Raw genomic sequence first — 22,361 nt, forward strand, 5'->3', positions numbered from 1 at the left:
GGATGTGACACATATCAAGAAAGTCTGCAGTGGCATTTGTGTTAAGACAATAGAAGGCTGGCACTATTAATGTCTCATCACCACATATACGCATGACCTTTGTTAGAAGCAGATTCACAAGGTCACTCCTCAGCTCTTCAGGCAATGTCAGCAACTGGAAGGATGATGACTTAATCACAGCAAGCTCCTGACAAACTGATTATACATACCTCCTTGCCCATAAAAAGATTGCTGTCTGACATTAAGTAACAGTACCACTCTTGTTATTTTTAATTGCCACAGAACTATGAACAATTAACATCAGTTAAAAATGTATATACACACTATTAATGTTACAGTATTATTAGAATGTGCTAAATATACAAAGTTGAACACTATATTATACTATATAAGGTTATACCTTGTTATTTGGACTAATAATTGATTTTTCACTACAAGCTTTTCAAGAGATCTACTTTCCAAACAGTTTGATGTACAGCTTACAAAACAATGAATACCATACTGGTGAACATAGTGGAACTTTTGAAATCCTGATGTGAAAAAAATAACTGCAAGTCTAAATAAAAATGCTACAGGGCTCATACTGGTACATTAATACAACTGTACTAATATGGCATTTTTTTTTTTTTTCTACTTTAATTTATAACCAAACTGACTTTGTAGATCCTGAAATAAAATGCTATTCTGGTGTTGATACTTTGGTTTGAAGTTGAACTGAAAAGGGGTATTTTATTTTAATAATTCTCTTTTAATAAATGTGAACTATGTCACTTTCGCCACTTGATATGATGGATAGCTTGGCATTGTTCAAACACTGATCAGTATGACAATAATAGAGCTACCCAGCCACATTGTAATATTTCTCAAGATTGGCTCGACATTAGTGGGATATACCTTATCAAATAGGATGATCGTATCATGCTCACATCCAATCCTGGGATACTCTCTTTGGCCAGGTTCACCCTGCAACTGCCAGGCCTCCATCCAATTGAATAATTATTGCAATTTGTTGTAAAGTTCTCATTTTAAACGTAACTGACTACAAATCACAGCATGCATATGCCAATAAAGACTGACAATTCTGCTCAAAATCTTTAAGATGTTAATCAAGTCAGCTGAATAATCTGGTAAGACAATAACCACCTACCTATATGTGGTCATCGACCAATAACATTAACTACCCCATAGAATGCGGCCATTTGAATTGGCTGTAAAATTTTGTGGCCAAGTAAAAAAACTAGCGTGTAAATGGAGCATTTGGATCTGAGTATGTGCACCTTTCCTATGGTGATGAACCTTATGCAGCCCTAAAGTAATTTCTAAGATGAACAGATGGAACACATTTTTTTAAAAAAATGGACAGAGTCACCAGATCATGTCATTAGTCAAAACAAAATATACTCCATCTCTATGGAGTAATGCTATATAGATAGAACAATTCCTTCCTACATAACCCACTGTTAAAACATATTGGACCTGATGCAGAATTGGTGCAAATTAGGCGTAATTTGCGCTATACATACACCACATACACTTACGTTCCACTTTCCCCATGTTTTAAACCACTTATTTCTTGTGCAACAAACACATTCTCTATTAGACATCAATGAAACTTAAATGAGCATCCTCCATTTGCACCTGCTCCTGACCACCTGCAAATAATACGGCTTTATTGTTGTACTCGCCCTACACTAGAATGCCTGCGTCCTACTTTTCCCTGCGCAAACTCAAAGTGATTTCACACCAGTTACATTATGTAACTGGCAAAATACTCCCACTTATCAGGCATATCGTATTTTATGTACCAATGTACCAACCAGAGCTATAAAACAAGGTCATTTATTTTATTTATTTTTTAAAAAAATTGAAAACACCAAAATCATATAATGCATGTTAGGAGGCAAGAATGTAGAAGAAGGTCAAATGTGGGTACAAACACAACGACAACATTTCAGCAAAAAGTTATTACTTGGCTAAGTATACATGGAGAAACTAATAATCATTCCATTGCTAAAATGTAAATAATTTTCCTAGCACCCCCGTTTTGATGGGCACGTTTGCAGCTTTCTAACATCCACAGGTGCAAGTGTACTATATAGCTGACCTCTATTGAGGGACCTTATTAACTGCAATTTCTTCTATATAGAAATTAGTTAATGTTGCTGCTGCCCATTTACAATCATATATTGTGGACTTTTATAAAGTACTAATAGGTACATAAATATTTTAAGGTTATGTTTCCCTGCTGTTTTTCCACTTAATCTAATGTATGATGTGAAAGATAATTTCTCTAGAATCTAATTTACACATCTGCCAATAACATATTCTACATTTATGGTACTATTGTTTTTATTAATTTTAAAACCCACAGTGAGTAATGAACATCGTGACATAAGAGATGAAACGGATACTATACAAGATGTGCTTGGACGAAGATGAGAGAATGTAGCATGAAGTGCATGTGGACAATGTGGGTAGTTCCAATGTGCTAATAAGCTGTTGGACACATTCCTGTAGAAGTCTATTGCTGTGGAGTTCAGCAGCATACCCCCGGTCACCCACATTCAGAAGAAAAGATTCAATATTCTAAGCCCTATACATGTAATAATCTCTCATATGTAACTAGTGCTGATAACATATGATCATGGATAAGACTACCCCTAGGACACACAGCTTTGCATGAAGATTGGTGTCATAGGTTATGACACCCAAAGGGTCAACAGACTTTTTGTATAATAGTGTACTGAAACTGAAAAAAAAAATGTGTCCGTCTCGTACCAGCCCCCAGAACAATCTGCGTCTACTTCTGCGGGTCTGGATGTGGAATAAAATACTACTGTTTTTATATTATGTGTTACCATTGTGTGCTTAAATATTTTTATTTCATGGTGTTTTATTATAGGTATAGTGCAATACCTGGCTTCCACCACCTGAGCACGTGTAAAACTCCAGTTCTTCTGCAGGTAGAAAACTTTACCCCAACTAAGCCAGAAACTCTCTCCTAAATGCTTCCTGTGCACCACTTAAATTGCATTTACATAATAACATTCCACAACGCATGTGTGCAGGTGCATATCTAGGTCCATTCATTGCCTAGTCCACTCTCCATTCATTGCCTAGTCCACTCTCCACAAAGAACACCATAATGTGCCCAGCTCCTCCCATCAGATGATGCAAAATAAGGTAACCCTGAAGAAGGCTGTTATGACCTGTAAAATCTAGGCACGTAACATAACGTTGTTGAATAACAAGTGCAAATGGCATCTACATTGCAGTAAGTGGAGTTTTGCACTTTTATAAATGACCCCTATTATAAGGACATATCATACTGATTCAATATAATATCTAATTTATCTCAAATGAATGCCATTTGCACCTGGTTTTGCGCAAAAGTACCTGATTTCATGCAACACAGATTGATTTTGCATGGACAAGTAGTGCTGCCTACGTTAAATTTTACATCTTATAAGAGCAACTTGGAATTGAATGTTTAGAGGGATTTTTCTGCTATGACTATATGCCACAACAATTATGTCTCACTCTAGAGATCTTAGATTCGTGATCCTATCCTTGGTCAAATTTGTGTTCTTTATCACAACTGAATACAAAATCAAACATTGTCCAATTATGAAATCTCTGGAATTGCAAGTAGCATACGCTGTGAATTTACATTAGCTTTATTTTATGTGTAAGCAAGTGCTGCCTAACAAATGCCAGCATGCACAGCTAAGTGTAAAGCAGGTGAGGCGATCGAAGAACTCAAAAATGTATGCCCAAGACCTTACAGTAGACAAAACATTTTTCCCAAGATTCTAACCATGATACTTTTTGCCCAATTATTAAAACTCGAAAAATAAACTCTCACATTTTATACTTTTCACATTTACTTAAGTACCATATATGTAAATTTTGGAAATCTATTTTTTTACATTTGCTAGAGCTAATCTGAATTGATATTGTCCTAGGAATTGAAATTGAATATTCCCTAAAATTGTAATTGCCACCCATATGCTGTCAATTCAACGCATCCTAACCAAACCAGCTTTTCCAGTTAGCATGTTTGCGGACGCACATGGTCAGCATACTAAACATCAACATATTCACTTAGGCTAAAAAAAAATATCACACCCTCTGCTACTGTAAATATATGATGGGAAGTGGTTAAGGACACAGCTAGTTATAAAGAAGTGTTTTATAGTAAAAAATAGTTACATCCTCCCCTGCTATGGAAATGTTTGCGTTCAAGAACTTACATATATTTGTTAGCTTTGGTGTACTTTCCGATTTTATTTTTGCTTCAGGCCCCATATTTTGAGCCTGCCCTGCTAACACGCACGTTTTATGGTCCTTCATTCTTTAGGCCCACACTATATTATCAGTTTAGCATGATGGGCACACCTCCAACAGTGCAATATGCATTTAATTGCCAAAGTCTGCTAATTTTAGAATATAATCAATTATTTCCTTAAACAGATAGAGAAAGCAAATCCAGAGGAGATTGTTATTTGGGCAACATACTGAACTGTGCTTGTGCACAGAACCAAGTCAAGTGTGAAGCAATTTTAGCCATTAGACAAACATGTTATCATGTAAAGGAAAAATGCAGATCAGATTTCTCTGGCTCCTAAGGCGAGGGATTTTTCCACATAGTTATATTTAGAGTATTGATTAGAACCTCTTGATCTTTTTTTTTTTTAGTGCAAAACAAAACACTCAGCTGTTGATGGCAAGAAATGCATAACTGCAAAGATGTCAGACAAGTGGGCTACTTATCAGCTTTCTTTAGAATAACAAATTAATTGGCCTCCCTGTGCCATCTGATATGATAATCTACAATAGTTAACCACTTCACACCTGGCAGTATCTATAAGCAAGGTCGTTAACACTGTCCTAATATGTTGTGCAGTGTAAACTGATTGTACACTGATCACTCATGGCTTTCGTTTGCATGTTTTTACAGTGTATGACATTTTGATAATGGGGGTAAGCAAACATGAATTCATGATCTCTTCACTAGCCATCAAAAAACATCCATATTGGCAGGATATGAATGTCTTATCTTTTTTTGTTTTTATACATATATTCAATAACCAACACATCAACACAACAGAATTTCTCTGCTTAAATTTAGTATTAAGGAAGCAGTTGAACAGTAAATTCTGACAAGACATGAATATTGTTTATGTACACACATCTGACACCTGTTTTTAAATATTCATTTGGCAACTTGTGCACAACACTAAGCATCATGTCCCAATACTATATTATTTTGGGCCTTGAGGTATTAACATTAACAGTAAGATGACAGCAGGGTTTCCAGGGGAAAAGGACTATGCCCTAAGTAGTGGATGCGTGGATTTATATTGTAAATGAAGTGGGTTTAATAATTAGGATGACATCACATAAGAAATGACAAAATAATTAAAGTGAATGAACATGAGAAGTTAGAAGAAATAGTAACCACCTACAACTATGCGGCTTTATTATCTCTAACATCCGCAACTCTTAATGGTATATTGTGATACCCAGCTTTCTGCATGGTGACTATGCACTATGTCATTAGCTTAATTAGTTAATAAACTATTCTGTTAACATATACATCATAGAAACTAAACCGTGTTAAGATAAATGATAATGAATTTTTTTTATACTTTACTTTTTACTTTAGAGGACTTTAATATAAACTGCTTAACAATACAGGGTAAGCAATAATGAACTTGGTAACAATTTTGCTCTGGAATAAGACTGGGTTCTAAATTTGTTACACAGACAAAAAGAGCATAATGATAATTTTATAATGTACATCATATTCACAGAACACACTGAACCTGTTCACACTGCCAAGACAAGCTTCCTGTGCCTGTTACAATATGAGCTGTGCTGAGTTAGATGGAATAGCACATACTGTAATTTTTTATCACTGTTCTGATTCTGAAGAAATGAGTAAATACAAATGTGCATTCTACTATTAGTATAGGCCCGTGGTTTCCAAACTTTTGCAGTTCGCGGCACCGTTAGAGTCTCTATAATTTTTTCAAGGCACGCCTCCAAAATAATTGCCAAGCAGTCCCGTTTTATAAGTAGTTGGGTCAAAATAACATAAAAAGTATTTAGGTAAGGACAGAAATACTTAGTAAGTTGTATGCAAAAATAATACACATCAATCCAAGGGAAAAGAATATTTTTATATATTTTTAATTATAAATATATTTCGGTCAAAGAATAATTTACAGCTAATATTAAGAGGAATAAGATCAAACAAAATAAAACAACAACATGTACAAAAATCATCACACTGTGACCCTTCACCTTTACAATGTGCCCCTTCACGATCACACTGTGCCCCTTCACCCACACACTGTGCTTTGTGCCCCTTTACCTACACACTCTGTGCCTCTTCATCCACACACTCTGTGCCCTTCGTTCAGCCACACACTCTGTACCCTCCTTCATCCACACACTCTGTGCCCTCCTTCATCCACACACTCTGTGCCCTCCTTCATCCACACACTCTGTGCCCTCCTTCATCCACACACTCTGTGCCCTCCATCATCCACACACTCTGTGCCCTCCATCATTCACACACTCTGTGCCCTCCATCATCCACACTCTGTGCCCTCCACTAATTATCTGTTGCTTTGTCTAGTGCAACTGCCTCCTATCTGGTCTTCCCTGCACCTGTCAAATACCTACTACAATCTGTCCTAGATGCCACAGTGGAGAGCTCTTTCTTACCATCAGCTGCACCACTTTGCAAATCCCTACACTAGCCCCCCATAACCTCCAATTAATGCTGCTCACCTTCAAAGCCCATGCCAAGATCTTCCGCTCATAAAATCATTATTTCATCATATTGATTAAACTCTCCCCAACCTTCAATCATTCAAGTGATCTCTCAAACCCACCTCTATCCTACCTCACCTGAAACCTTTGGGGTACTACCAGCTACCATTCTAGTGGCTCCTATTGTCTCAGCATTACCCTCTCCCTCTAGAGTGTGACTACTCTACTCAATGTCTCACGTCTGCACACCTTCTCCATCAACCATGTATGTGTTGTTTTTCATATGATTTATTTATTACACTGACTTTCTGAGGTTTATAATAAATGATGATGATGATGATGATGATGATCCACTTTTTGCATGGTTGCCATCACTGGAGTAATTTAGGAACTAAAACGTATTGGTCACTTCGAATAAATTATTTTTAAAAACGTCAAGTGGTTAGCACTTCTGCCTTACAGCACTGGGGTAATGAGTTCAATTCTGGACCATGACCTTATCTGTGTGAAGTTTGTATGTTCTCCCCGTGTTTGCGTCGGTTTCCTCCGGGTGCTCCGGTTTCCTGCCACACTCCAAAAACATACTAGTAGGTTAATTGGCTGCTAACAAATTGACCCTAGTCTCTCTCTCTGTCTGTGTGTGTGTTAGGGAATTTAGACTGTAAGCTCCAATGGGGCAGGGACTGATGTGACGGAGTTCTCTGTACAGCGCCGCGGAATTAGTGGCGCTATATAAATAAATTGTGATGATGATGATGAATGTTGATTCTAAACCTAATCATTAATCTAGACTTAACATTAGTCTAAATACCAATAAAAATATCTAAAGCTTTCATCATCATTCATTTATTTATGTAGCACAACTAACCGTAGCACTTTACAGCGAATATTTGTCACTCACATCAGTCCCTGCCCCACTGGAGCTCACAGTCTAATTCCCTAACATACACACACACAGACTAGGTTCAATGTGATTGCAGCCAATTAACCTATTATTATATTTTTGGAGTGTAGGAGGAAACTGGAGCACTCAGAAGAAACCCACGAAAACACGGAGAGAACATACAAACTCCACACACATAAGGCCATGGTCGGGAATCAAACTCATGACCACAATTCTGTGAGGCAGAAGTGCTAACCACTAAGAACAGAATTATTCATACTAGTAGAAATATTTACTTTTTAGGTGCTTTTCTGCTGTCTTCTAAAATTGGTCACAGTTTTGTAATGCTGTTTTTAGTTATCCTCCAAGTGCTGGAGAGGGGAAGGGGATCATTAATGTGATTCTTGCCCAAGACACTATAATTTCTTGAAGTAGCATCAGGGGTGCACAGAGGATTTGTCAAGGGGGGTTTCCTCCGCCCCCGGAAAAAAAAAAAACTCTAGAGACCTGCCGCGCATGCGCGGCAGCGCTGTTTCGGCTGCACTGTAGTATACAGCAGCCACGGCGCTGTCAAAGAAGCGTCCGCGGCGGTGCTGTATACAATACAGCACCGCCGCGGACGCTTCTTAGACAGCGCCGCGGCTGCTGTATACTACAGTGCCGACATGTAGGGCACTTTTTAGCGTAGGGGGGGGGTTTCTGGAGACCCAGAAACCCCCCCTGCGTGCGCCACTGAGCATTCATGTATAATTCTTTTTTAAATATTGCTTATTTTGGTACTAAAGATATTGATATGATGTATGCAAGGGTTCTGTAAGCTGTAGTGTTTGTAAACACAATGGCTCTCCTTCTTGAATAATGTAACAGCTTACTATACTAGCAAAGAATAACACATTTACAAAGAAATTGTGGATATTTAAACCTTTTTATATGTAAGCTGCTACTTAGTACCAATTTATAAGCATTAGGAGTATTTGTTAAGATTTACAGATATCAGGGGTGCAGAAATAAAGGTTTAGAAACCATACTGACATTTATCAACAAATCCACATCAAAGGCTTAAGAGGAACTTACCTCCTACACACTGCTATCAAAACAACGCTGAACTAATTGTTTACTGTATTACAATACCATGTTGCTTCTGATATTTCAAACGTGAAAATACACAAAGTTTACTTTGTGAAGGTAAGACATGAGTGACAGCACAAAAACAACAAATCTTTCTGCCAATAGTACTAAATCAAGAGCAAGATTACACTGCATACAGTAAAACAGAATAGTGGTGCTCAACCCTTTTTAGTACCCCAATTGCCAGTGGGTAATTGTACCTTTAAAACAATGTGGCTCCTAATAGATTGTATTGTATTATCTGACAATCACAGGACTCCAAAAACGGAACCACAAGTTGAGCATAGTATTATAATTAACATCTATCCTGTTACCTTTAAGTAAAAGCTACTCTAATCCTTTCCTTGACAATTTCAAAATCAGCCTTCAAAGACATATACTATTCCCACCCCTAAACTTGCTCCTAAACCTCCCATGAACAACTGTCAATATTTTGTTTTTATACTAAATTATTTTCCTATACTGTTATTAATACAGGTTTGCTTTATTTTCTGTGTCACAAAGCTTTGAAATATGTTTCTTGTTTGCTGTTTCTCTAAAGCAGGGAATTCAAGTCATCCTCTCACACCCTGCCCACTTCCTAGTGAAGTGAGCAGGGTGCACACTGACATGATCCACAGCGAGTTGCGTCATATTGGCTTCGCCCCCCGCTGGTTAAATAGCGATCACGGCATTGCATTGCAGGGCCAAAATGCAGTGAATTGCACAGAGCCTGATGAATCACTAGGCTGAACAGGCTGTAGCCTGGGGCGCTGGGTCCCGGGGGTGCGCGGTACTGCCGATATTTAATTTATTTTTTTTCATTCACATTTTTTTTTGGGGGGGGGGGGGGACAGGGTAGGAGGGGGTGTCGTCGTTGAGGGGGAGGGATGGGGGGGGGGTTAGCCGAGGGGGTGGAGGTAGCCATGATCAAAGGCATTGGTGGTCAGTGGTCAGCAACGGGCAGCCAATCGCTAGCCTGCCTGTTGCTGTATGGGCATCCACAATTTTATGCAGCAGACAAGAAGCAGGAAGCCTTCACTTCCTGGCTGCTGATCTAAGGAGCAAGGAGCAGCGCTGGCCGGCACAACTACAGGTAGGTGAGTGGACTGCCATACAAATCTACAGGAAGGGAGGGGGGGGGGACTGCCATGCAACTCTATATGGAGGGAGAGGGGGGGACTGTCATGCAAATCTATAGGGAGGGAGAGGGGGAGGACTGCCATGCAAATCTATAGGGAGGGAGAGGGGGGGACTGCCATGCAAATCTATAGGGAGGGAGAGGGGGGACTGCCATGCAAATCTATAGGGAGGGAGAGGGGGGGGGATCTGCCATACAAATCTATAGGGAGGGAGAGGGGGGGGGATTTGCCATGCAAATCTATAGGGAGGGAGAGGGGGGGACTGCCATGCAAATCTATAGGGAGGGAGAGGGGGGACTGCCATGCAAATCTATAGGGAGGGAGAGGGGGGACTGCCATGCAAATCTATAGGGAGGGAGAGGGGGGGGGATCTGCCATACAAATCTATAGGGAGGGAGGGGGTGGGCTGCCATACAAATCTATTGGAAGGGAGTGGGGCTGCCATACAAATCTATAAGGGAGGGGGGGACTGCCATAGAAATCTATAGGGAGGGAAGGAGGAATCTGCCATACAAATCTATAGGGAGGGAGAAGGGGGGCCTGCCATATAAATCTACAGGGAGGGAGAGGGGGGGGGCTGTCATACAAATCTATAGGGTGGGAGAGGGGGGGCTGCCATAAAAATCTATAGGGGGGGAGAGAGGTTGATATGTGTGAAAAAGAGCAGAGGAGGGGGGCTGATAGATATATGGCTGGGGGGGTTTTGATGTGACTGGGGGGGGGGATTAGCTGCAGGGTGGAGGTAAGGAAAATGGCTGCAAAGGTGGGAGATGAGGAAAGTGGCTGCGGGGGGGATGAATGTAGGGTGGGAGGTAAGAAAACTGGCTGCAGGGGGGTTAAGGAAAATGGCTGCAGGGGATTAAGGACAATGGCTGCAGGGGAGATGGGTGCAGTGTGGGATGTAATGAAAATGGCTGCAGGGGGGCAATGGCTGTAGGAGGGGGTAAGGAGAATGGCTGCAGGGGGAGCAATGGCTGCAGGGGGGGTAGTGAAAATGGCTGCAGGGGTATTTAAAAAATAAATCAGCTTTGGGGGGCATAATCTCATGATTGTGTGGCAGTTATATGGATGCTCTCTGTGGTCTTAGCAATCACTAGAATACTAAATATTAGTCACATGGGGCTGGCAGAGGTTTCTATTTAATTGACCACAAATGTTCAGATATTGCTTATATATGTCTGTACAATGGGGTACTTTTAGCTGGCCATAATAAAGTGTATTATAGGAGGCGTATTAGCCTAGACCCTTAATCAGGCCCTGGAATTGCAGCACCATGCACCCTCACAAGGCCTTCACTCCGTAATCTCCCAGAGGGGTGAGGAGTAAAGGTGGCAGGTACACCTTACACACTACTTCATTTCCCAAACCAAATAAAGCAAAATAAGTTAAAACATATTGCAGATTTGTTGGCAGTCGATTTAAACCCTCCACTGTAAACACATTCTAAACCTTGATTCATTCTTTCGTGTGTTTCGTATTAACCTATGCAAAAAACTCAATATTAAAAAACACTGCGTACATACATTTCTTGAGTCACACACATTTTAGATAGTATTTAAAAAATTTGATATGCTTATAAAATGGTGCTACATACTTCGCAATCCAGTGAGTTTACAGTATGACATATCCTGATTTGTAGTCTAACAAATGAATCTGTGGCTAGTTTGGCCACATACAATCATGGACAAGGTAGCTCTTGCAATCTAATCTGTATACTACTGTCTGTATCATGCAGTTATCAGAACTAGGACTTTCTGCAACCTTAGTTAAGTTGCAGTCATTTTATTTAGCAGGTGAAATCCAGATTATATGGCGAACGCAGGGATATGGATATAAATCCCTCTTAGTATGGATATAAATTCCCTCTTAGTATGATATGACCGTGGAATTCAGGCAATACGCAAGAGGAAACTTTGTTTTATGTAAAAAGTAGTAGTTTCTACAAGCAATCCAATAATAAGTGAACACTCTTTGACTGAGGAAATCACACAGATCTCAGATAATCATCATCAGCAGCTATTTCTATAGCGCCACTAATTCCGCAGCGCTGTACAGAGAACTCACTCACATCAGTCCCTTCCTCACTGGAGCTTACAGTCTAAATGCCCTACCATACACACAGACAGAATGTAAGATCTCGATAAACATACATTATTATTTGCTCAGTGGGGATGAGGAATCCATAGGATTCAACACATGGAAATTGACAGTACACTGAGGAATCCGGCTTCACAAGCACTTTTTCATTTTTATTGAAACAAAGAAAGGTACAGAAATGATATATAATATTTCATGATCACTAAAATGGGAATGTCATATGCTATACTTATCTCAGTAGATCTAAGAGATTAGCACTTAAGAAATAGCAGAGACCTTGAGTTTGTCATCAAAACGGTAGATAAAGGTGGTGGTGAGTTCTATGTATGTCTTTCATCAGACCCTACTATTAACTTCCACTTAAACTTCTTTTGGAATTTGCAGTATCTGGGATTGATTTAAAAGAAAGAGTTTAATTTTTTGTTTATCAAATATCCTGTCACCTCCATCATCTCTCTAAAGTTCATAAACCACTTCACTTACCACCAGGTCACCCCAATATTTCAGGTATCGGGTCCTTAATTGCGAATTTGTCTTTGTATGTTGATCACTTTCTACAGGGTTATGTTCCTGGAGATTTCATATCCAAAACATGGTGTGTATATATGGAACATTTCTTCGTGTTCGACATATGGATTTTTGATGTTAGATGTTCAGGCACTTTATACCCATATATCTCATTCCCTATCAGGGATAGTGAGATCTCAAAGGGGGGCAGTAGTATTTTTCTTTTGGATGCTATTCTGTTTATTCTTATGCACATTTTTTGTTTCAAAACACTTTTTATTCACAGATTTTGGGAATAGCCATGGGCATTAGGTTTGCCCATAGTTTTGACAACTTATGTAAGGGCTGTTATATTGAACATTTTTTTTTATTACTTAACATGGGAATTTTGATTCAGCACATAATTCTGTTTATCACTTTGACTCCACACATCACTTTAAACAAACTTCAGTAGCCTTTCTAGATAACACTATTTCAATTGAAAATAATAGGATTACATCCTCCAACGATTATAAACCAATCAACACCAGCAGTTACTTACACTTTTTTTTAACAACCACTATAAACCACGGGTTGCTAATATACCCAAAGAGCAACTAGGACACACTTAGATGTAATTGCACCCTAGATTCAGATTTTCAAAATCAGGCAGATTCTTTGTTGATCAATTTTGAAAAGAGACAGTATCCCAAAAGTCTATTAAAATATGCTTTTGGCCAGTCACTAGATTTAAATAGACAATCCTTACTCATTCCAAAAAACAAAGAAAACTGGATGGATCATAATTTCAAAATTTAGATTCTAGAAATCGAGAAGAATATTGCTGTTAACAGCTTTATTTATTAAAGCAGACGCCATTATTGACCAATTTTTTGCAAAGAAACCCATCGTCATTTATAAAACAAGAGCATAGACTTTTAAGGATAAATTATCTCTGACACTGTTGAAGGTACTGTAAGATCTTACCTGTTTCACACTCCTGATCATAGAACTCACTTGGAGTTTGCAACTCCCTGCACTATATAAGATCCAATCTGACACATTGTCTTTGTCAGAGTGACAGGTTGCGAACCTCTGCTTTTAGCTCCTGCTGAGATTTATGCTTCGCTGCTCCTAGTGAATTTCTCCTGGCTTGTCTGACTATATTTTCTGGATTAAACCTTGTGCTGCTTTCTTCAGTATGTATCCAACCCGGCTTGTTCAGTGACCTTGCTTTCTGGATTGTCCTCGACTCCATGTACATCAGAGCGTATCAAACCCAGCTTGGCATACTAACCTCTACCTCTGTACCTGCTGTGTTTATCCAGCTGCATCCATCCATCTACCCTCTATCTCATCAGGGGGCTACCGAGGGCCGCAACCTGTGGACTCCCGGCTGCAAAATCCATCCTGCCTTTCGATGGATCTTGGTGAACATCAATCCTGATTGATAGTTGCCCTCAGTGACTATTATAGGTAAAAAGTTGAACTAATAAAGGTAATATGTGGATACCACCAAAACCACTGCGATGTTAGAAGTGTAATAGGTTTATTTGTGTAACATTAGGTTTTGTTACTAGTTGTAAAATCTGAAATGGACTCCTTTGTTATATTTCAGATTTGAAAATTTATTAACTGTGAGTCATTGTAATCCATTCTTTAATGTCTATGCCCACTCATCTGATTGTCCAAAAATATTTTCAGATATTTGTACCACAGAAGATGTTGACATCTTCCAACTCTAGGATGTTTATATGGAGATTGATTTTGTCACCACAAACCTTGAACCAATAATCAATACATCCCACACTGGTTCTGTGGGAGTCACTTCCTGATCTCTCAATTTTGGGTCCTGCCACAAATTGAGTGATTTTCTTATCCCCTTGGTGATTTTGATATTCTGATCTAAACTTTCTTGATTGTAAGTCCACCTTGTCTTTATATCTAGTTGAAGATCTTGTATGTACCATACTGCCCACTGTATAATTCCTATTGTGGTAGAAAACATTCCTAGAAGTTTGAGACAATCCCTTATAGATAGCCTTCTGACTATATGTCACATAGTGTATCTTGAGTATCCTTTCTCTGGATACTGTCACCTTGTCCCTTGATGTAATTATATACTCTCCCAAAAACTTTAACTGTTGTATGGCCCCAGCTAGCTTTTGTTCATTTTTCCCTATTACCAAAATGCCATCTAGATATGGCTTAATTGAAACTTCATGTTTTCCTAATGAGTTTATCAAAACTACCAGGACTTTGGTGAATGTCCTTGGAGATGTAGTGAGGCCGGAAGGGGCATAGGAACTGAAATTGGCACCATAGAATGTAAAATTTAGGAATGGATTATGTTGATCTACTGTAACAATATGTAGGTAGGCATCCTGAAAATCTATTGACATTAAATAATCCCCTCTCTCTATAAACTTGAGGATTAAATTTACAGACTCCATATAAAAAAGCAAATTTTTTTTTGTATGTTGGTTGAATGCTCTTAGATCCAGGATTGTCCTGAACTCTTATTGTTTTTACAGCAGAAATAGTTTGGAATAAAATCCAGTGCCTGGTTGGTTGCTAGGGACAGGTGAAATTACTCCTGTCTTCAAAAGAAAATTTCAGATTTACCACTAGTAACAAAACTACAGTCTGTAGACTGCTGCACAAAAACTCCAGATGCAGTAAGGAGGTTGAGTACTTGGATTCCACAAAGATGTTTCCCCTGGGAATCTCTGAAAACTCTATTTTGTAACCTCTTGATAGAACATTCACCCGCCAATCTTGAGTTGTGAATGTCAAAATTTCCTGATACCTCAAAATCCTGCCGCCTACTGGTTGGGTTGGTGTTTTATCTGGGAGAGCCACTAGTCTCTATGGATGTTTGTGCAACAATTCAGATTAAATATTTTCACTTTCTTTGCATGTTCATTAATTACTAATGGTATATACTATTTTTATTGGTGTTGGAGAGAGAACCAGTAATAAATATTAATATATCAATCTGTGATTGCAATAAGGGGGACTTGAGCCTGAAGTGTGTGGTGTGCTCTTTGTGGAGTAGTGGTACCTTGTCCAGATGAGCTGCAGGTTCCTATGTATCTGTACCACCTTAAAATTAGTGCTGGTTAATGTTTAAATAATGCAGTGCATGATACATACTGTAAAGAACTATGCACACACTTTGCATGTAATTGTGTATAACTTTTCAAGTATACTATGTAAGTTTTTTTTTTTAACTTAAAACATATCTTTACTGTTTCCTTGCATAACTAGAATTATAGACACATCTTATAAACAGTGACCACAGAGTCCCTTAACTCAAGATTTTATAGACTTTAAGCTGTTAGTATAAATATATTTTTACAAAGAATGCAGTCTTGGAGGCTAAATGGTTTTCACACCATACCTGCCTACACTCCCACAATATCAGGGAGAATAAAGAATTTCGGGTATCTCTCCCGAACCCCGAGGAGAGCAGGTATTTTACCCATACCCAGGCCACTTAATAGTGAAGTGGATGGTACGATTCAGTGCCTCGCCGCATCCCCCTGCTCTTGTCACTGGAGGGAGGAATACAAAAGTTGCCAAGTATGCGTCAATCAAGCCAAAAATTGTATTTGGATACAAAATTCTGATTTGGAAACCAAAGGCTTTATATTGTGAAAAATCTTGGAGAAATCTTATATGGAAGGTTACCAGCTATGCTTCTTGCTGAATAAAAGTGAGCTACAAGTTACACTTCAACCAAGTGAAAAGGAAAAGGAGTTTATTTCCTTTCATCATTGCCTGAACCACAATTGTGGTTTGTTTTCTTATGAGTTATAAATACCTTCAGCATCTTGTCAACATCAAACGAGTACAGGGAATAAAAGCTGTACAAATATGTGGCAGGAAGCCATACCTAAGAGCAAATTTACTAACCAGCATGATGAAATCAAATGCCCACATTAAGGTTTAGTTTTTGCTGCCTGTTGCCCTCTGTAATTGTTTTGCTTATTGTTGCAGTTAAAGTAAAGTCCACTATGAACTAACAAGTCCAAGATTATATTTGACTTAAGAAACATTTATTTTATAGACATAACTAGTACTGTGTAGTTGCAACTGAAAAGCAGCAATATGTTTCTCCTATCATTTGAACATGAAGGCACAATCAATCACACTGTCTACATGAACCATGCTTTAGAATACAAGTATGGTCTTAATATAGGTGATTCCAAAAGGCAGAAGTTAAACTGAAGTGGTTACCATCAAACCTATCTTTAAAGTGTGTTACAAACACTGGCTGGCACTCTGTCTCCCTTACAGATCATGGCAAATCTTATAAAATAATGTACAAACTGGCAGCAAAGCACTGTACATTGTTACTTGTATCTCTATGCCAGCTGCTGCCCCCTATGTTCAGCATGTAGCACTTCAGCATGTAATAACCATATTGTTGATAATTACTACACTATATGGTGTTTTTGTGTTTTCCTTCGGCTTGTACCTGATATTCGAGGACCACCTACCATCATTCCAGACCTGACTGGATGCCTCGTATGATTTGTTACTACAGTTAAGCGGATAATTCTCATATATCTGGTATGCTTACACACACACTAGGTGGAGGTTGTGTCATTTTTACTCAACACAGTATCTCTGGTTTACCTGAAAAATATTTGGTTTCCTTTATTACTGAAGTCTCTCAGTTGAGGGTTTCTTACATAGCTCTCTTGCGGTAATAATTTGTATTACTCTATTTACTACACCAGAAGGCGCCGTATCTTCTACTTTCTTCTAAATTCTTGATTTTTGTTGGCGTAATTGGAATTTATTGTGTGCGTGAAAATCACTGTTCTTGTTCCACTCATGCTGCATTCCTGATGCTAATAACATGTGCAATTAAAACATATTTCAATCTTTCGGAGTGTCCATTCTTCAACTGAGCTGTACATACAAAACAAGTCTTGGTTCTATTTTTTGAAGATAGGTGGGTACCAATGACTATACGTACAATGCAACCACTTACCACTGACATGGGAAGGGTAGGTGTACATAGTGGCCACTGATGTATTGTACACCATGCCCACTATCATTAACATGGCAAAAGACACTTGTAATAATGTGTTGCTAGAAGAGGTGTGGGATATAGCCTATACTATCCACTGCACTTTTTTATATTTATCACAACATATCATCTTTTCTCTCCATGTATGTTCTTGTATTATCTTCAATGTCTGTATGCTGTATTCCCCCACTGCAGCAATGGAGAATATGTTTGTGTTTTATAAATAGAGGAATAAAGTAAAATGCTAAATAATTGTTTAAGTAGTAGAACAGGGACATTTGCATTGACTGTATTGTTTATTACCTGTTCTGATTTACTGTAAGATCAAGGGATAGTTTAGGACTGTAATATATTTTGAAGGTTTTCTACTTATACTTACACTTAATTATTTGTCAGTATTACATAAGACCTTTCAATATTCTTGGTCTGTAATTGCATTATATACACATACATATTTTATGTGTGCTACAAGGAAATATAGCCTGGCATGTTGGAGGACCAACCATGTGTTGTAGAATCACTTGTTGCTAGCAGGTGAGAATGCCGAGGTCCTTTCCTTCTTTAACTATCTCATTGATAGACACCATTAGACTATTCTAGAATTATTCTTTTGCCACTGGTTCAGTGGGCTGATTATGTCAATGATTCTAGCAAATGTATCCATCGATAAATCTAGAAATGTGGAAAACCAGAGCTGTACGAGTTATGAAAGTAGTAGTTTGCCTTACTGATATATAAACATTTTGGGGCTGAGTCATTAAAAAGAGCAAAGCATAAAAAAGAAGTAACTTTGCACCTGGGCAAACCATATTGCATTGGAGGGGGAGGTAAATTTAAAATGTGGGGACAGATTTATAGTTGGGGGAGGACATGCACTAGATCAACTTTAAATTTCAGTATAAAAATAAAGCTATCCAGTATTTGTGTGCTACATAAAAAAACAGCCAGTATTTAACTTATATGCAAAATAATAAACTAATTTGCACCCCTTACATGGTTTAACCTGAAGAACATATACTGCTTTTTTGCCTTACTTTCCTTAATGCCTCAGGCTCTTTGATTCTAACTACAGAACAAACCATGCAATGCCATTAACTTATAAGAACACTACATTTATTATGTTCCACATAAACATGAATTAGATACACAGCAACTCGAAATGTACTTACCAAATTCATTCATCAGGGCTCTAGCTTTTGATACAAATGGTCCCACTTCACTTGGGTGCATTTTGACCCTTTCCTTTAGATCTGCTCCTATAAAGAAGACACATAAAATATTAACGTGCAGTCTCACACCAAAAAAAGAGGTAATAAAAAAATTCACTAGCCTTTTAATACCAAAGTTAGTCGAAATTTCTTGGAAAGAGGGGCTACATTAGCAAATGTGTGACAGATAGAAATTTGCACAAAGTTAAGCAGTGCCAGGAGACTAGAAAGGCAAACTACTTTACTGTAACAGAATGTATTTAACTTGTATTTTAAGAATGCACATTTGTATTACATTTGTGCTCTAGTATGATAGAAAGTCTTTTCTTATGCCACATTAAGAGTGTAACCCCAAACTTAAATTAGCACAAGCCTTCATCCAAGACTTAAAGAAGAACACAAGTTTATTTTTTGTTACATTGCACATAAAGCTGCATTCCTGGGTAGTGTTAAATAATCCCACTACCCACCAATCCTCTCAACGGAAGCCTGGGACTGCTCCATGCAGCAATTCTTACCTGGGCTCCACCATTTGTCTCAAAGCAGAGGGGTGTGTGGCATTGTGGGAAAAAACAAAGCTGCAAACACAGAGTTTGCGATCTGTATCTGATGTTATATTATACTACTGGGGTTCCACTTAGAGTAAGCAACAAGAAAGTGAAAATGTAATTGGTAATGCTGTTTTAATACATTTTTTTAGCATATGGATACCAGCAATCCCTTATGTTTTGCAGACGGTTATGAAGATCTACTAATACCCTGGGCCCATAAATGTCTTCAAATGGCAGTGTGAAAAAAAATGTGTTCAGGGTCTCAGTTATTGCTTTTTAACACCTGCTTTGTAGCGGAGTCCATATTTTTCCTTGGCCAGCTAATAGTCTTTCTATCAGCTGTCCTTCTTTGCAGAAATGTTTAAGCTCAGAAGCATTTTTAGGTCTCCTTGCTTACACTGAATGTTTTAGATTTTCCCACAGATTGTCAATAAACATTCAAATCTGGATACTCTGACAGTATTCCGTAATGTTCACCTTTCCTGCAACTTTTCCTTCACTTTCACTTTTTCTGCAACTACTTCATGGATAATTTTGCTAAAAATATATCTTTTTAGTCTTCATTTCTCCTCTGACAGTCACACATTAGCTATTGGGATTTATTGATATTTGACTCCATTATTTTTCCACCTGTACATTATTTCCTGTAGCACGAAGCCAAAGCATGACAGATCCAAGTGTTTTTCTTTAAATGCTTTACTGTTTCTCCGATTGTGTTGTTTTGATTTGTACCATTCGGCCAAAGCACTTTGTTCCAAAACAATCTCGGGCTTATCAATGCTTTAGTCTGAAGTATGCAAAACAATGACTTTCTGGTGAGTTATGGCTCCCATCATTTTGAAATGAAAAACCTGGACATTCATGTGACCTGAAGGTAGCCAAGACCATCATATCCACCCCATGCTCTCAAAATAAAAAATAATAATGCTAGAGCCCTAGTTCCCCATGTCCTTTTAATTTGGGTTCACCTGGAGTTTAGATTAAGGGAAAAGAAGTACTATCAGTAAAATAAATGTAGGTGATGCAAAAGGGGTCGTCCTGGGAAAACTGGGACATATGGGAGCCCTAGAAGAATCCATAGAAAAGTTTCCGTCCTCTTCATTCAGATCATAACGTTACTACTGTAGACCAGCTGCACTTATCAGAACATCATTTACAATGATCTGTAGACCCTATTTTGCAGATCTAGCTTTCAGGCAGTTATCTCTGATGTGTTCGTGGTCCTTTAGACATTATCTTGACTTCAGCTTACATTTCTTAATAATGTTTCTGGCAGCTGAAATTGCTGTTTTTGTTGGTTTATTTATGTCTATTACTTTTGCCCAACAATGCTTGAAGAAACATAGATCCTCTTTTTAGTGAGTGTCACTGAAAGATAAACAAATACTTTATAGGTAAGCAGCTACTAAAGTGTGTATTTATACGAAGGAGATCCAATTTCGCTAAAAAATGAACTGAGCAAAATGCTATTTGTAACTCTATTCATTTCAGCTTTCTCACAAAAAAAAATGTACTTAGAATAACAGAGAAGGAGGAAAACACAAAGAACTTGGAATGTTTCCAGATGATAACCATGGCAGTCAGGCACAGGCTCCTTAGCTTACTTTCCCTTTTTGAAGAACAAGCCGTAATTCCTAGATTAAATCTTATTTATGTGAATATACTATGATCACAGAACACTGACGCATCTTTACATTTTTGCTTTCAGCACTTTCAACATGAAGAAAAATTAACATAATCGCTGCTGAAAAACGGGAATGTGGAGCTTAGACACAAAGCAAAATCTAGCTAGGTCTCATTAAATAAACAAAGGGAATGAAATGCTTGCTTCACTCTACACATGCTGCCATTCAATACAAACAGTTCTTGCAGCTAAATTCTAGTAGTGTCTACGTGCATTTAGCCAGCACACTACCGTCAGTGTGCACGTGCTCTCAATTTCAGCTGAAATCTGCAGACATTTTAAGGGACCAAATTTAAAATATTTCAAACATTTTACTGCAAGGTGAAATACACAACATCCAGAGTGACAAAGTATATAGGGAGCCACTCAGACAAATCTAAAGCCTGAAGTTTCAATTAGCCAGGGGAGAAAAAATTAGTGGTAAATGTATATATTACGATTTTAAAAAAGTATAAAAATATACTGACTGCTTACAAGTATTTTAATTTTTCTCTTTACAGTAGTTTGACATCAAAAAGCAATAAAGCATAATTGTGATTTATTAAAATATGCTTTTAAAATGTAGTACATTTCCATCCTTATGTTGTTCTCTCTGCACTCTTTACTCCCTGCACTGAGTGCCAATGAGAGGGAAAAGGCACATTCAAAAGGCAACACATAAAATCAGGTAGGTACTTTTAGTACCATTATATTAGAACATGCATCAATATTGTAGACCAGCTGCACTTATCAGAAGCTCATCGGTGTCTGCTTTCTACCCTAACCAACATGATTATGTTAGGTAGGCATGAGAGGGAGTGGGAGAGGGATCTGAGCCCCCCCCAGAGGAGGATTATTGGGAGCTCATAAGGGACCAAGTCGCCACTAGCTCTATTTCCACTTCGGTAAAGGAGAACGCATATAAAGTATACTATAGGTGGTACTACACACCTGACAAACTCACTAAAATGTTCCCCTCTAGTTCTCCATTATGCGGCGTGGTTGTGGCCAGATGGGCTCCTTTTGTCATATTTGGTGGTCCTGCCCTAAAATATCCTCCTTTTGGGATCGAGTTAGAGCCCTCCTCTCCTCCCTCCTTCCATGCCCTGTCCGGAAAGACCCATGGTCTTTTCTTCTCTGCTACCCTCTGATTGATGATGATAGACAGTCTGCGAAATTGGCTTCCAATGTCCTTGCAGCTGCGCGATGCCTAGTAGCTAAGTCCTGGAAACAAGCTGAGCCTCCCACTATGGCGGCCCTGCGATCCTATGTCTGCTTTATTGCCCGGATGGAACAGATTACATACCATCTGCATGATAAGGATGATACATTTCACCAGATATGGGCTCCTTGGCTTTACTTATAACTCCATACCTCTTGTAGCATCTCCTTCCTCC

At 38.5% G+C, this 22,361-nt stretch overlaps 1 protein-coding gene across 1 annotated transcript in view; it reads right to left on the minus strand.

Moving 5' to 3' along the window:
• The window catches only part of AUH (AU RNA binding methylglutaconyl-CoA hydratase), a 188,776-nt gene that overhangs the window by 122,496 nt on the left and 43,919 nt on the right, over positions 1-22,361 (minus strand). The window contains exon 4 of the mRNA XM_075211142.1: positions 18,712-18,798. Coding sequence (XP_075067243.1) covers positions 18,712-18,798 — 87 coding nt within the window. The remainder of the gene's footprint in view (positions 1-18,711; positions 18,799-22,361) is intronic.

This window comes from Mixophyes fleayi, chromosome 1 (genome assembly GCF_038048845.1).
Source record: "Mixophyes fleayi isolate aMixFle1 chromosome 1, aMixFle1.hap1, whole genome shotgun sequence".
Lineage (NCBI taxonomy): Eukaryota > Metazoa > Chordata > Amphibia > Anura > Limnodynastidae > Mixophyes > Mixophyes fleayi.